This window comes from Hyla sarda, chromosome 1 (assembly GCF_029499605.1).
Source record: "Hyla sarda isolate aHylSar1 chromosome 1, aHylSar1.hap1, whole genome shotgun sequence".
Taxonomy (NCBI): Eukaryota; Metazoa; Chordata; class Amphibia; order Anura; family Hylidae; genus Hyla; species Hyla sarda.
This window is the reverse complement of record NC_079189.1, coordinates 291154900-291172421: the sequence shown is the minus strand read 5'-3', so window position 1 is coordinate 291172421 and position 17522 is coordinate 291154900. Positions and strand designations below refer to the sequence as shown.

Here is a 17522-nt window from a genome sequence, read left to right as displayed (position 1 = left end):
CCTATCCCGTCCTCCTATCTCGACCTCCTATCTCGACCTCCTATCCCGTCCTCCTATCTCGACCTCCTATCTCGACCTACTATCCCGACCTCCTATCCCGTCCTCCTATCTCGACCTCCTATCCCGGCCTCCTATCCCGACCTCCTATCTCCACCTCCTATCTCCACCTTCTATCCTGTCCTCATATCCCATCCTCATATCCCGACCATCCCGTCCTCCTATCTTGACCTCCTATCTCGACCTCCTATCCCGACCTCCTTTCCCGATCTCCCATCCCGACCTCCTATCCCGACCTGTAATATGTGTACCAGGTATTGAAATATCTCCAGCCGTACAGAAGTTATGTGAGAACATACATTTCCCATTGATTTGCATGGGACTTTAAACAAAAACCCTGACTCTCACAAATGTGGGTAGTTATGGGTTAAATTAACTATCCTATATTTTAAGTGGACATATAAGTAACATGTAACCAAGTATTATCGAAATATCTCCAGCCGTTTGGAAGTTATGCAGTAACATATATTTCCCATTGACTTGTATGGGACTTTAAACATAAACCCCGCTCCTGGCAAATGGGGGTGAGTAAGGGTTAAATCACCTATCCTATGTTTGTTGATGACATATAAGTAACATGTGTGCCAAGTTTCATTTTAATATCTTTAGCCGTTTGGAAGTTTTTGTGGAACATGCATACACACATACATACACGTTGAGTTTTATATATATAGATATATAATAAAAAATAACATACAGGAACATCTTTTAAACAGCCTTAATTATATAACAACATAAGGGAATATAATTCTCATGCGAGATCTCAGAAAATCTCTTCCCCGCCCCCCCCCCATTGAACTTAGAGATTCAGATGCATGTACTTCCATCTCATATGCAAGTATGTGGTCTAGAACAGTGGAGGGAATGCCTAGAAGTGTGGACTGCGGGCATATGCAAGTCCGGTGACATGTGCAATGCGTTGAACTGAATGATACAGAGTGAATCTGAGGCATAAACAACGACAGGGAAGGTATGATCACATGATACCCTGGAGGCATCACATGACTAGCGCCAGCCGCATGATCCGGTCACTTGATCCTGAGTGATGTGAAATGATGCCGAATGACGTGGCGACAGCAGAGAGTTGGAGAACAAAGAGGATAACATGTAACGAATGAGCTGAGTAGGCTCCCACCTTTTGTTGCACGCACTGGGTAAAAAATACATAAGGGACAACCCTAAATAAAAAAGAGAATCTTATTTATATACTGGGAGATCACTGATAGTTTTAACTTCATGTGTGAATTATGATAAACAATTTTAATTTGGCACAATAAAATTTACATTTTAATGAGTCCCTAAGTGGAAGGATCTATTGTCCCTGAGGGGGTTACTCCAAAGGGATATTGGTAATATTTGTATTGCCCTGGGCCTCATATGGGATCCTTTGTGATTAATATAGGTTGCTAAAGATGACATCCCAGCTGGTCCTGTAAATGATTTATTTACAATAAATCTGGTAACCAGGCAGGCCAACAAAGTTGTGCAATAGACATTTTTGTGAAACCCCTGCTGTGTGTGGGCGAGCATTGAAAGAGAGACCCCAGGCAATGTTCTGCTGGGAAATCTTGGGGTCTGACATTTATGTGGTTATTACTTTACAAATCCATAGTCAGACCACACATGGAGTAATATGTGGTGTTTTGGATATCAAAACTCAAGAAAGGCATAGTAGAGCTTGGGTTCAAAGGCAGGCAATTAGAGTAATACATAGAATGGGGGGACTACAGTGCCCAGAAAGATTATCAAAATTAGGGCTATTTAGTTTAGAAAAAAGGTAGCTAAGGGATGACCTAATAACTATATATTAATATATCAGGGATAATTCAGAGACCTCACCCATTATTTATTTATACTTTGTATATAAAAAGTTGGAATCCCCTATATCTAGTGTAAAAACATCACGTTATGCAAACCATTAATTTGAAACAAAAACGCTACTCCCAGTATTCTCCCAAGCAAAAAATATACAAACCACATGGCTTGGTTCAGGTGGTGCTCTACTATCTGAAGCATAATATTATAGTAAGAACAGTAGAAAAAATAGTAGCACTCACTGCAATCCGTTCAAATTTTCAAATGCGGTGAGTGACACTATTTTTTCTACTCTTCCTCTTATAACATTACATGTCATAGTTACCAGATTCTAGAGAAGGGTTGTTGATCCAGCGATGTATTCTGATAGATTTGCATTAACTGTTTACCTTTTAGTTGAGGAATATTGGCTTCTATTTTGTGGTTTATTGCCACTGCTACCTAAACAAGTAAACATTGTTCCAAACCAATTCCACCCCTTTATGACTATGGCATTACCTAATGGCAGTGGCCTCTTTGAGTAGAATCATATGCCCTGCTACTCTGTAAGAATTATTCCAGATAAAAAGGTCAAGGTAGTCAATATGTTGACTTGGCCTCCAAGTTCTCCAGAGCACAATCTGTTAAAAAAAAAAAACAATGGGATGTGCTGGTAAAGCAAAAATGACCTGCAGAAACTCTACATCACAATTTACATGTCTTAAAAGATCGAGCTAATGTATTATGGTTTACACAGCTAAGAAAGACAGAAGGTCCTTTATGTTTAAGTAATTACTTAGTCCAGTTATTACATTTAAAAAATCAGCATTTTCTAGCTCTCAGAATGATTAATGCCAAAGGTGCTCTATTATAACTTTTACTCTTTTGTTGTTTAACACTAAATAACATTTGTTAGATTGTATAATTTATTGAACTATTACCATAAGGACTCTCATTGAATCAATAAAATATTCAGCGGTGGACTATAATATGGGCGGTTTGGGCATCCATCCAGAACTGCCCATCAAGACACTGATCGTTATTAACCACGATCGCTATGAGTGTCTGGCAGGCTGCGCTTACAGTTAGAGATGAGAGGCAGTCAAGTGTTCCGGGCAGCCTGGCGCTTCCAATCCAGATATAGTGCCGACCCCTGCCTGTATGTTGTCACACTTTAAAGAAAATGTTGTATTTCTCACAGAAAAGGATAGCTATACACATGTTTATTCCCTTTGTGTGTATTGGAACTAAACCAAAAAAAGGAGGAAAAAAAGAAAATTGGACATAATGTCTCACCAAACTCTAAAAATGGGCTGGACAAAATTATTGGCACCCTTAACTTAATATTTGCTTTCACATCCTTTGGAAAAAATAACTGTGGTTTCCTATAACCTTCAATAAGCTTCTTACACCTCTCAGCCGGAATGTTGGACCACTCTTCCAGGTCTCTCCTAATGGAAAGGTGCCTTTTCCCAACAGCAATTTTTCTTTCAATAGTTTTTTATTGAATTTTACCATAATAGAAAAACAATCTCTCCACAGGTGTTCAATGGGATTTAGATCTGGACTCATTGCTGGCTACTTCAGAACTCTCCAGCACTTTGTTGCCATCCATTTCTGGGTGCTTTTTGACGTATGTTTGGGGTCATTGTCCTGCTGGAAGACCCAAGATTTCGGACGCAAACACAGCTTTCTGACACTGGGCTGTACAGTGCGACCCAAAATCCATTGGTAATCCTCAGATTTCATGATGTCTTGCACACGTTCAAGGCACCCAGTGCCAGAGGCAGCAAAACAACCCTAAAACATCATTGAACCTTCACCATATTTCACTGTAGGTACTGTGTTCTTTTCTTTGTAGGCCTCATTCCGTTTTCGGTAAACAGTAGAATGATGTGCTTTACCAAAAAGCTCTATCTTGGTCTGCCCACAAGACGTTTTCCCAGAAGGATTTTGGCTTACTCTGGTTCATTTTGGCAAAATGTAGTCTTGCTTTTTTATGTCTCTGTGTCAGCAGTGGGGTCCTCCTGGGTCTCCTGCCATAACGTTTAATTTCATTTAAATGTCGACTGATAGTTCGCGCTGACACTGATGATCCCTGAGCCTGCAGGACAGCTTGAATATCTTTGGAACTTGTAACCTTGAGATTGTTGATATTGTTCCACAATTTTGGTTCTCAAGTCCTCAGACAGTTCTCTTCTCCTATTTCTGTTGTCAATGCTTAGTGTGACACACACACAAATTGCAAAGACTAAGTGAATTTCTCTCCTTTTATCTGTATTTCAGGAGTGATTTTTATATTGCCCACACCTGTTACTTTCCCCAGGGGAGTTTAAAGGAGCATCACATGCTTGCAACAATCTTATTTTTTTACAATTTTGAAAGGGTGTCAATAATTTTGTCCAGCCAATTTTTGGAGTTCGTTGTGACATCATGTCCAATTAGCTTTTTTTTCTCCTTTTTTTGGTTTAGTTCCAATACACACAAAGGGAATAAAAATGTGTAGAGCAAACCATGTGTTACTGCAATCCTTTTCTGTGAGAAATACTTCATTTTCTTGAAAAATTTCAGGAGTGCCAACATTTACGGCCACAATTGTATTATGCATTTTAAGTGGATATATATAAGGGTATCTATATGTGGTAAGCTTGGGGGGTGTAGGGGGAATAGGGTGTAGCTGTGTAGTGATTAAAGGGTGTTGTATTAACCCTTAACTGTCGTAACACCAGGGTGTGGGTTCCTCCTCATATATATATCCTACCGCCACCCGTCCCAGGAACGATAGGGAGGAATAAAGGATTGTACACAACCGGGATTGTAGTAAACTGGAATTAACTTTACTGCAGATTTTATGCAGGATGCAATCAGCAAACAGTCTATACAGAGGACTGGTACTTAGGCTCCTCACAGGTTGGTTGGGACCTTGTAGGTAATAAGCTTTGAGGCTTGTTTTACGCTGTTCCACTGAATTTAGGGGTTTGATTTAGGTTCCGTAGTCACATAGGATTTTAGGAGAGAGTTGGATAAACTCACGGTTAGCAAGATGCTGAAGAGATAGGCTTAAGGCCTAGATTTGTCTTGTAGGTATGCACAGAGCTGTGTTCTCTCTGTTAGTCCGGAACCCAAGAGAGCATGGAGAGAAGAGAGAGATCATTGGATACAGCGCCCGTATATCTGAAGGGGCAGGCTCAAAGCTTATTAGACCCCCAAACCTGTCAGTCCTATTACAAAGGATTGGGGTACATCAGGTGGCACAATCACGGGACTTGGAAGGTCCTTAACCTTAGCAACACATTTACTGTAGATCACATGACCTAAGGTCCTGGAAGTAACCTTTATACAATAAAATATATACAATATACTCATTAAATTAAAGAAGGAAGAGACGACTAGGGGTTATCCCATTAAGAGACTCCTATCAGGACGAAGGAACTCTGACTATGGGGACTTACAACACAAGGTACAGGACCATGTCCAGTACTGGGACACCACATATACACTAGAGTCCTACATCAGGATTGGGATACCACGGGTACCGCAGGATCCAATAAAAAACATGCGGACACGATTGGTAATTAGACTGTTGCGGGAAGGAGCAGCCAGTCAGAGAACATATAGCGTGTCCTGCAAAATCCTGCCCAGTCCAGAAAACCTCTAAAATGCCATAGGGGGCTAATGAAAGGGCACAAGAGGGTGATGAAATGGCACATGTGGTAATGAAATTGCATGGAGGTGTAAAACCTGTGACTAAATGTTTGCAGGATCAGGAGGGAATTGACGCACATGTTGCACGACCTGGTGAAAGTGGAACACACACATTGAGAACCGGGCAGTTATGGTCAGAAATCCAGTAGGATTAAGAAAACATTCCCACACATGGCTCTACTATACACCTCCAGTAGATGTTATTCCCTCTTTTGGTTGACAGCTATTCCTCCCAATTCCTGCATACTTATGCCTTCCTGATGCAGCCAACTTTAGGTTAAATTTTTAAAGGAAAACTGACAGCTGGTTTACCTGCACTATACGCAAAACACAGGGTTAAAAGGCGGGTGTGTAATAACTCATCCCAATCTTTTCGGTTTTGAAACGCGTTGCGTGGATCTTTTTTTATGTGCATTAAAGCTTATCTACATACATACCTTTTCAGGAGCCGTTTTCTTTATTAAATATTCAACATTTTTCAAACAAACATATTACAAAAGGTCTTTAATTTTCATCAGTAACAACATATAAAAAGTTTTTGGATCTGACAATGCCCATTTATATATTTTCTGGTGTAGTTTGTTTATGTGCATATTCTAGCCCTTAGTAGGATAGGGTCACAGACAATATAATTGTAGCGTATTTAGCGCTGTGCAGCAGAAAATATCTCCATATTCTTCCGTTAGCTGAAATACAGGGCTACCCACCAGAAGCCCTGTGTGCGCAGTGAGGTTTGGAGGCGGGCTGCGTGTCAACAGTTACGTGGGCGCACGGCCCCGCCTCCAAACCTCACTGAACACACAGGGCTGCCACGGGTTAGCCCTGTGTTTCAGCTAACAGAGGAATAGCCAGCTTATTTCCCACTGTGCAGCGTAAAATATGTTGTGTATAAGTTGTGTGTGACACTACCCTTAATTGGCTAAAAAGTCTATTCTGTCTATTTTGATTGAAAAATGTGGCTAAAATAAAATACGTCAGGAAATTTTACAAAATAGGAATTTAGTCTAACATTTCCTTGTTTGCCATCAATTCAATTTCTCTTTAGAGGAGAGACCTGAACAGGCTCAATCACCTAACGGCAACATATACGGGACACAACAGGACAAGCCCCTTTCTCCCTAGGCCCCATATATCAGCTGTGTGGAGAGTTCCCATATGATACTTGAACTGATAATTTTACTGTCATTTGCAATATTTTAGTTGAGTGAGGGTTGGCAGATTAAAGCTAATCTGCATGTTTATATTGAAAAATGATATGAGAATTTCAATATAAAAATAGGTGTAATAACTAATAAATATGCAAGCTATCTGTGATAGAAATCCCAAGCCTTGCCAAGTACAGGTAAAGGTTCCTCTTGAATTCTTACGTCTACTATATCTATTAATTCTACTGATTCAGTGTTTTCAGTCAACATAACAAAAACAGTGTAAGAAGTGTAAAGAAGTGTAAACCCGACTTCAGTTTTTGGAGTGGAAAAGAAGTGAAAGCTGTATTTCTGAGGTGTTTTGGGTTTCAAATAATACAATTGTTCCAGCTTAACCAGAACAGTTGGCACATATATTTACCATTCCACACTTAAATGCTACATTGGAGTCTTGTAAATTGTTCCTCATAAAATAATTGAAGTACTGTATGGTGTTTTATACATAAGGTTAGTGAAAGTTAAGGGCCTATCAGTCAGGCAGACTATTGGCCGAATAAAAGTTTGCAGGAATGTTTGTTCCCACAAAGTGACCTATGTAAAATGATGACCAATCAGCCGATGAAGGAGAAAAGGATCATTGGCTGATCGGGTTGTTTTTGCAGGCCTAAGAATCATTGTTAGTTGGCTGACCATTGCTCATTATAAACTAGGGCTGCACAAACAATCCCGCAATCATTCATGCAGTCCTGCCTATACTATGATTTAGCTATGTAAAAAAGTGCTTAAACAAGTGTCAATCTGCCAAAGGCATGGGACTAAATGTCTCTTTATAATTCCTATGAAAGGCTTTATTTGCCACAGGAGCAGCTTATGATCAGAATACAAAGTGTGACACCATCATGATCTCTAATATTTGTTTTCTTTCTTTTTTTTTTTTTTTTTTTTACCTTAGATGATTCTCTTTATGAGTCTCCGGAGCCTATCTTCACCAGCAATAATTCGGGCCTTAGTCTCAGGGTCCCCCACTCCAGCCTTGGTTTTCTTCTGTTTTGGACTATCATTGTATTGTAGCTGTTTGATGGCAATTAGCAAAACATCAGCACAGAAAAGAGGGAGAAAATAGGAGCAGAGCGGCACCTGGAAATCTGGAACATGTGTATGAGACACAAACAGGAAAGAAGTGAATTTCCCCTCATGAGAACAGTGTGAACAATCTGGACTTCTGCTGACATTTAAATGAGGGCAAAACTTTGCTGATTAAATTGGGGCCACAAGTGCAGGCTTGCTGGAGTTTGGAGCTTTCCAGTAACTTGCTTTTTACATTTTCAGACCAAATGTATAGTCTTTTTATTTTGTATTCTCAGTATGTTTCCTGCATTTGCACCAGTAGAACAACATAATTGTGGAGATTCTTTTCCAATATGTATGTAATGGGTTTCGACTCGCTCTGACTATTCTGTCATCTGACACTTTCTTCCATTCGCCTGTCATGTTCCATCCCAATTTCTCTACAAAGAGGTTCAATTCATATTGTGAAATATTTTGTAGATGTGTAAGGTAAGGTGCAAATATGGAGGGACCAAGATTGGTTATCATGCCTTTGTCTCAAAGACTACATAAGGCAGCCAAAAGACCGATTGTTTGTCTTCTGTAATAGCTTTCTAGTGCTTCTTTCACTTGGACAGAAAATCACACCTCAGACCCTTATAATGTCAATTTCCCTTGTAACAGTTCAGTTCTCTATCATTCTGTTCTTCGCTGTAACATCAGCGAACAGCTAGTGCTAAATAATTAACCTTCCTCTGTGAATCAGTTTATTAAGCTCTTAATCGATGAAATGTGGCATGTGAAGATTATTGATGCAGACATCAGAGTATCGCCTCCTCACTGTAGAGTATTTGTTCACAAGACCCTGTATACAATTGCAAGGATATTGACATCAGTATTGTAACTGAAGATTCGCAAAGCATTCTGTAATTCTGGAACATAAGTACTTTTTACAACCAGATTACAGTACATTTTGGGAACACAGCAATTGCCTATTCTAGAAAGGGTGTCTTGTATATTATGTTTAATTCATTGCCATCAGATGTGAGTGGATGAGCAATAGCAGTGACAGCAGTATATACAGCCTTTACACTTGGACCTATATATATATATAAATATATATATATATATATATATACATATATAAATATTTTTTAAGTTAAAAATAAATTAGATAAAGAAGTAACATAAAAGTTTATATAAAAGTGAGAAATGCTGAAAAACTCTATTTCATTTTCAAGGAACAGAGAAATTTTGTGCCAATATCTTACTGATTTCCAAAAAGAAACCTAATAGAAAACCATTCATGGTGCTGTAAAAAACATAAATACAAATAGACATGGCTGCCTCTTAAGGATAGTTAAAAGAACATTGAGGGAATCAAAGTGTCTGGACTCAGCAGTTACATGGTTAGGACCTTTATGGCTGTAAAGTACATGTACAATGCCTCCGCTTTTAGGTGGTGGTACGTTAGCAAAAATTTCTAACTTGCACTTAAGCTCTATGTGCTGGTCTGTCTTCTCCTCCAGTCTTCTTTACTCCGTCAACTTTTTAATACAGCAAAAAATAAAACGTGGTGTTGTTTCTCAAGCTCCTATGCTCCCGTGGCAAATAAAAACCTATACTTTGTTTTATTCTCCATATGTGATTCTCCCATCTCATCACTCAGTATCTGTCTGCCTGCTATAGGTGCAAGTCTCAGACACTTCATCCATGTGTGTAAATAGAGCCAGCAGGTATACTGTGATTTTCTATGTATTGCTGACAATGAATTTTATGGAAGTTGTATGATTTATAGACTAGGAAGCAAAAACTTGCAATAAAATACATTTTATCCACTCTTGTCTTTCTCTGCTATTGCCTTGAGTGATATATAATTGTTAAGATCTATCAAAATGAAATGGAATATTTAATTTTTTCTTTAGTTCCAGAGCATTCTCTTTCCCAGCTAGTGGGCAATCATATACTGACATTTATGATCTTTAAAGCATTGTATTTGGCCAGTGTGAAGTGATTTAAACAGCATCAGATACTGTTAAAACTCAATATGAGAAACTAATTTTGCACAGTACAAAGTTGGTAACTTTATTTGTTTTCAGGATCTCTGAGGCGGAACTAAGATCCACATACACTTCAGTGTCTGACATCACTAAACTGGCACAAATCTTGTGGAAAGTCTGCCCAGAATAGCAATGAGAAGTGAAGGAAATCTGTGTCTATGTCTTTGTAATGGGATTTTCAACAATAATATATGTGCATATTCCAGTGTCCACATATTTTAGGCAACAAAAGTATAGTTCTAGACATCATAATTGCTGCTTGTTTTATGATTTGTATTAGTATTGTTGCATTTTCTCACCTTTAACGGTAACACAGAGTGAGGAACAGTATTGGATCCTAGAGAAAAATAGGCTTCTACTTCATGGGTTTTTTGGCCTTCCTCTGGATCAACACTGCAAATTAATGGGCTGAAAAAGATAAATGGATTTTTTCAGCCTATCTTATTGTGTTGATATGTTACAATGCATACTTGCACTAACTAAAAATGCTAAGACAACAACTTAAGATATCCAAAATACTGTCTTATATCTAAAAGAAAAGCATAAACATAAACCTTTTATAACCCCTTCTTATTTTAAAATTATGCAAAATGAAAGGACACTCCAGTCCATAAACCCAATGTAAGACCATTGTTAACAAGGAACAAGACTGCTAAATAAATTAAAGGGTACCTCTCATCAAATAAACTTTTGATATATTTTAGATTAATGAATGTTGAATAACTTTCCAATAGCATGTTAATGAAAAATATGCTTCTTTCTATTGTATTTTTCCTGATCAGTCCTGTCAGCAAGCATTTCTGACTCATGCTGGAGTCCTAAACACTCAGAGCTGCCAGCCTGCTTTGTTCACAGCCAAACAGGCTGTGAACAAAGCAGACTGGCAGCTCTGAGTGTTCTCCTTTGTGAACAAAGCAGACTGGCAGCTCGTAGTGTTTAGGACTCCAGCATGAGTCTGAAATGCTTGCTGCCAGGACTGGTAGGGAGACCCCTAGTGGTCATTTCTTCAAAGTGGAAAATTAAATAGAAAAAAGCATATTTTTTAATAACATGCAATTGTAAAGTTATTCTGCATACATTAATTTATAATATATCAAAAGTTTTTTTTTGATGAGAGGTACACTTTAATTGTGCTAAGCCTGCTGTGCAAACTGAGGGGCTGGTGCATGATGCAAAGAATCAAAGAATACCAAAGTGAGAATCCCTGTGTCACGCACCACCCATGGACCTGCACTAGATATGCAAGTGTACAGTATCAGTTTTATAAAGTATGTTCCTTTAAATGAATAAAAAGGTCAAAAATGCATAACATACCTAATAATTGGTTTTGGAGTTATGACAAGAAATATATTATAAATACCAGTAAATAACTGGTAATTCTTTCACTCTGGGAAATCTACAGAAATTAACAAAATACCTAGTGAGTCTCACAAACATACATTTCCTAGATCTTTGTCTAAAAAGAGTTTAGAATAATGGTATTTGTCTTTACTGCCAAACCCAGCATTTTTATAGCATAAATTCCTAGCAATCAAAGTAAGCTCGGAGAAAATGGTAGCTTTGCATTAAACAAGCTCAGGGCCAATGTCAAGCACTTGGCAGCAACAGAGATCCACAGGAGAACATTTTAGATGTTTTTCCTCTGCAATTTATCTGTTGATATTCTGAAGGTAAAAACACACACCCAAGAAAACAGTTCTCCACATATCATATTATATGATTGCTGGTTACAAAATATAGAAAAAAAGTGTATAAAAATACAAAACAATATTTTTATTGTCTATATACCTGTTTAGAAACATATACATAGAAGTGAAGGTCAAAACATATTTACAATTATTTCTTAAGTCTTTTTCAGGAACACCAAGCCTAAGGGCAAGTTGCAATTGGTTGACCTTTAAGTACCGTATTAATACTCTTATTATAGAACATGTTATCAATCAGTATGTTTGGGATTCAAATACTGGATATTTTGTGGGATGTGATAAATTGAGATGCAACACTAAATTAACTCATGTAGTCTTCTGACTAAGATTATTTTTTTTGTATAAAACCTTGATACTCTACCTGGAGCATAATATCAAGAATCATCCATATCAATCCATATCAGTTCATCCCATTTTGTATGTCAATTTGATGTTGATTTTATTTATACAAACCCTGCATTTACTCATTCAACTCATCCTTGCCACATCATAATGATGTAATTAATATAATCGACCCAAAGATTTACCCTATTAATAGGAGGGCATGAATTTATATTGACAATTGTTCTATCCCACAGCCACAAGAAGTTCTCATAAGAGGGTGCACAAGACACCTCCATTGTGATCCCCTGGAGTTGTATAAAGAACGACTCCCTAAACATGACAAAGTGTCAAAGGAAATGATAGTAATTCTACAATGAATTCACCAAATTTCACATCCATATCTGTCATAGCCAAGAATGATTTCACTGCATGTAAACTGTCTTCATATTTCACAAACGTATAAAGCAGTTCCACACCACAAGTTATGGGGGGAAATTGATCAAAACCTGTCCAGAGGAAAATATGCTAAGTTGCCCATAACAACCAATCAGATTGCTTCTTTCATTTTGCAGAGGCATTTTCAAAAATAAAAGATCTGATTGGTTGCTGTGGGCAACTCAGCAACTCTTCCTCTAGACAGGTTTTGATAAATCTCCCCCATGTTCTTCATTTTTGGTTCAATTAGCATATGGTCAAGTCTTCGTAAGACATTAGTTATATCTTTCATATTAAACAGAAATGTCTCCACTATTGGACGAAGAATATAATTAAAGGGGTACTCCGACCCAGACATCTTATCCCCTAACCAAAGGTCCCCAGCCCGCCGTCATCAATACAGAACACACTGGCTCTGTGCGTGATGACGGGGCGATGTCACATCCCGCCCACTCAATGCAAGTCTATGGGAGGGGGCGTGGCGGAGTACCCCTTTAACACAGACTATTGCGATCAGACAAAATCTTTATGCATAGTGGATTACTCACCTGTTTGTGGCAAGAGATACTTTATGTATATGAGATATATAAAGATGAGAGATATGTAGCCACTGTCATCAGACAGTCAAGTTGTTTCTGAGTAATGACCTCCTCTTTCAAAGGCTATATCAAAACCAATGTCCAATTGTTTTTCATGTAGTTTTGTTGGCCAGATGACTATATTAATTACTGCCTGTATCTAAAGGCTTAACCACTATGGGGGACATTTATCAAGGGATTAAGAGCTCTTTTTTTGCTTACAATAGTCGCACAAAAAGTCGCATTAGCACCTAAGCAAATTTTTGTGCGACTTTTGGCTGTAAGCGAAAAGCTACAAAAGAGCTTTCCAAAGTGAATTTTATTTTTCACTTTGCAGTGGTCAGGGATTTATCAAGAGCAAAAGTCGCATAAACAGTCGCAAGCCCTCCAAAACACCGTAAATGTAAGCCAGCCCGGACCTAGCTAACAAAACGGCTTTGGAGAGCAATTTTTTATATTTCCTGCTGGTAGCCGGCAAATATGATATAAATATGTACAAAGGAGCCCGGGCTGGCATCACTCTGCAGCCGGCCGGGCGGCCGGGCTCCGTCTGATTTTTTATGACTCCAGTGGAGCAGCCGCTATACACTGACTGACTGTACTCTGTATAGTCAGTCAGTCACACTGCCAACCTGGGGCCTGCAGCCACACATACCTCTCTCTCTTTAAAACACAGTGGCCCTCAGGAGTTAGCCTAATGAAGGTGCCGTGTGCAGGCACGTCCGCTGTGCTATAATCAGCATGCCCCATCATCTCAGTAGCACTGTCTGCTGGGGAGGAGCTGAAGCGTACCAGATGAAAAGGCCTGGAGACCTTGAAGGAGAGCCTACCCTGAGCTGAAGGCACCCGGCCGGCCGTGAGGGTACTTAGTAGTAAAAGCATGGGTGGGTGTTGGCAAAAATATGGAATGACAGTGGCAGGCAGCTGGGTCCTGGGGACTGAGGTCTGCAATTATATGGGGGCAACTGTTAGCATGTAGTTATATGGGGTATAATTAATGTAGGGCCCCTCTTTGCAGACAGTTGTTCTCATATAGTTGTAGGTCACAGTCCCCAGGTATATTGCCCTCTAAGAGGGGCCTACAACAACTATATTAACAGGGGGGCCTACCCAGACTAAATGAACTAACTTGTATACATTGGGTGTACCTGTACAGCAGTGTTTCCCAACCAGGGTGCCTCCAGCGGTTGCAAAACTACAACTCACAGCATGCCCGGACTGCCTTTGGCTGTCTGAGCATGCTGGGAGTTGTAGTTTTGCAACAGCTGGAGGCATCCTGGTAGGGAAACACTGCTGTACACCCTATTCGCCTCCCGTTATGTTTAAAAAATATGAAAAAAAAATATGTAAAAAAAAATAAAATAAATAAACCACATGCGTTATCATTGCGTGCATAAATGTCTGAACTATTAAAATACTGTATGCGTGTTATACACCGAGAAGCCTCTGCAGTTCAATGATTTAAAGCGGGCGCTTTAAATCAATGAACTGCAGCGGCTTTTGCAGGTCCAGAGACCTGCCGTCGCTGCCAGCTTCTCTGCCTCTGCCTATCCTGGGGTCCAGACACTGCTGGCGCCGCTACACCATTGCCATCCCCGGTTTTATAATTACCTGTTGCCGGGGTCGGGTCCGCGCTGCTTCTGGCTCTGGTGCCGGTTTCCTGAGTCATTGCTATGCGCTGCGCTACGTAATGACGTCGCATTGAAGACGTCACTCGTCACTGCGCCAAATATACTTGGTAAAATGAGGGTGCGTGTTTTAGGCCGGTGCATGGTATACCCCGATAAATACTGTATAATGGTAATTAACCAAAATGGTCAATGGTGTTAATGTAAAAATCCTGAAATATTATTTTTTTCTCTAAACTCTTGCCCTTCAGATCTTGCAAAACTACAACTCCCAGCATGCACGAACAGCAAACGGCTGTATCAGCATGCTGGGAGTTGTAGTTGCATACCTCCAGCTGTTGCATAACTACATCTCCCAGCATGCCCTTTGGCGATCAGTACATGCTGGGAGTTGTAGTTTTGCAACAGCTGGTGGCACCCTGGTTGGAAAATACTGAGTTAAGTAACAGAACCTAACTGAAGGTTTTGCAACCAGTATGCCTCCAGCTGTTGCAATAGTACAACCCCCAGGATGCACGGTCTGTCAGTGCATGCTGGGAGTTGTAGTTTTGAAACAGCTGGAGGTTCCCACCCCCTATGTGAGTGTACAGGGTACATTCACACGGGCGGTTTTACAGTGAGTTTCCTGCTTCAAGTTCGAGCTGCGGTAAATTTTCCAAACTCTTAGCGGGAAACTCACGATAAACCCCTGCCAGTGCGACTATACCCAAAAAAAGCACTACACTAACACATAATAAAGGGTAAAACACTACATATACACCCCCTTACACTGCCCCCCCCAATAAAAATGAAAACCGTATCGTACGGCAGTGCTTCCAAAACAGAGCCTCCAGTTGTTGCAAAACAACAACTCCCAGCATTTCCTGACAGCCACTGACTGTCCAGGAGTGCTGGGAGTTTAGCAACAGCTGGAGGCACCCTGATTGGGAATCACTGGCATAGAATACCCCTATGTCCACCCCTATGCAATCCCTAATTTAGTCCTCAAATGCGCATGGCGCTCTCTCTCTTCAGAGCCCTGTCGTATTTCAAGGAAACAGTTTAGGGCCACATATGGGGTATTTCCATTCTCGGGAGCAATTGCATTACAAATTTTGGGGGCTTTTGCCCCATTTACCCCTTATGAAAAGGAAAAGTTGGGGCCTACACCAGCCTGTTAGTGTAAAAAAAAAAAAAAATGTTACAGGCTCATGCTGGTGTAGCCCCAAACTTTTTATTTTCACAAGAGATAAAAGGGAAAAAAGACCACCATAAATTGTAATGCAATTACTCCTGAGTATGGAAATACCCCATATGTGGGCGTAAAATGCTCTGCGGATGCACAACAAGGCTCAGGATTGAGAGCGCAATGTACATTTGAGGCCTAAATTGGTGATTTGCACAGGGGTGGCTGATACAGTGGTTACAGTGGTTACAGTGGTTCTGACATCAACGCCATAAAATAAATACCCCCGTGAGTATAGTGAGCCTTAACACCCCACAAGTGTTTGAGGAATTTTCCTTAAAGTTGGATGGGAAAATGAAAAAAACTTTTTTTTCACTAAAATGCTAGTGTTACCCTAAATTTTTCATTTTCACAAGGCAAAATAGGAAAAAAGCCCCCCCCCCCAAATTTGTAACCCCATATGTGGATGTAAAGTGCTCTGCGGGTGAACTATAATGCTCAGAAGAGAAGGAGCGCCACTGGGCTTTTGGAGTTTACAGAGCCCCCATGGTGCCAGAACAATGGACCCCCCCCCACATGTGACCCCATTTTGAAAACTACACCCCTCACATAATGTAATAAGGGGTGCAGTGAGCATTTACACCCCACAGGTGTCTGACAGATTTTTGGAACAGTGGTCTGTGAAAATGAAAAATGAGCGCCAGTGGGGTGTAAATGCTCACTGCACCCTTTATTAAATTCTGTGAGGGGTGTAGTTTCCAAAATGGGGGTTACATGTGGGGGGGGGTCCCCCGTTCTTGCAACACGGGGGGGTTTGTAAATGCACAAGGCCCCTGACATCCATTCCAAACAAATTCTCCAAAAGCTCAATGGCGCTCATCCTTTTCTGAGCATTGTAGTGTGCCAGCAGAGCACTTGACGTCCACAAATGGGGTATTTCCATACTCAGAAGAAATGGGGTTACAAATTTTGGGGGCATTTTCTCCTATTCCTCCTATTCTAATTTGGGTAAGAACCAGCATTTTAGGGAAAACAAAAAGTCGTCAAACATCTGTGGGGTGTTAAGGCTCACTGTACCCCTTGCTATGTATTTTGAGAGGTGTAGTTTCCAAAATAGTATGTCATGTGTTTTTTTTTTTTTTTGCTGTTCTGGCACCATAGGGGCTTCCTAAATGCGACATGCCCCCCAAAAACCATTTCAGCAGTGATCTTCACTACAGCCTCCTCCACGGCCACACTTTCCGGCCTGTATCATCCTGCTGCCTCCTGGTGTCTCTGCCGCTGCTGCTCCGTTAAGCTGGCCATGTCCCCCCACTCTGCCCGGACTTCAATCGGTGGGCAGAGTGGGGGAAATTAACTTTAACCCCCCCCTGCCCCCAACTGCCATTGGTCGGTCAGTCCAGATCGACCAATGGCAGGGGATAGGAGGATATGGCACCCCTGCCACCTCGCTACCATCCTTTAGAATGGTTGGAGCTGTCTCTGACAGCTCCGATCATTCTTATTTTCTGGGCGAACCTGTATGTCCTCCGTCCCGGGTAAAAATGGTATACAATTCATACTAAAGTTTTACTTTCTTTGTAGTTCAAAAAAAAATATAGGTCCTAGGGTTGGGGAGGACTTGGGGGTGGAGTTGAGACTGGCCCTAGTGGGGGGGGAATCAGAAGTGGGCCCCTAGGGTGGGGGGCCTAAGTCTTGATTCATGTAAGGGGCCCCGGAATTTCTGATGGCAGCCCTGCTCCCATCTGTCTGCTACCTGTTGCAAGACTACAACTACCAGCATGCCCTTACAGTGAGGGTATGCTGGGAGTTGTAGTCTTGTAGCAAGTAGCGGGCAGGAGATGTGCAGCGCGGGTGGGTGGGAGACAAGGGGGGGAT

At 40.6% G+C, this 17522-nt stretch overlaps 1 protein-coding gene across 1 annotated transcript in view; it reads left to right on the top strand.

The window, feature by feature from the left end:
* The window catches only part of EFNA2 (ephrin A2), a 343212-nt gene extending 333625 nt beyond the window's left edge, over window positions 1-9587 (top strand). Inside the window, exon 4 of the mRNA XM_056517108.1 lies at window positions 7654-9587. Coding sequence (XP_056373083.1) covers window positions 7654-7772 — 119 coding nt within the window. The 3' untranslated portion in view covers window positions 7773-9587. The remainder of the gene's footprint in view (window positions 1-7653) is intronic.
* Window positions 9588-17522: the final 7935 nt, after the last annotated feature.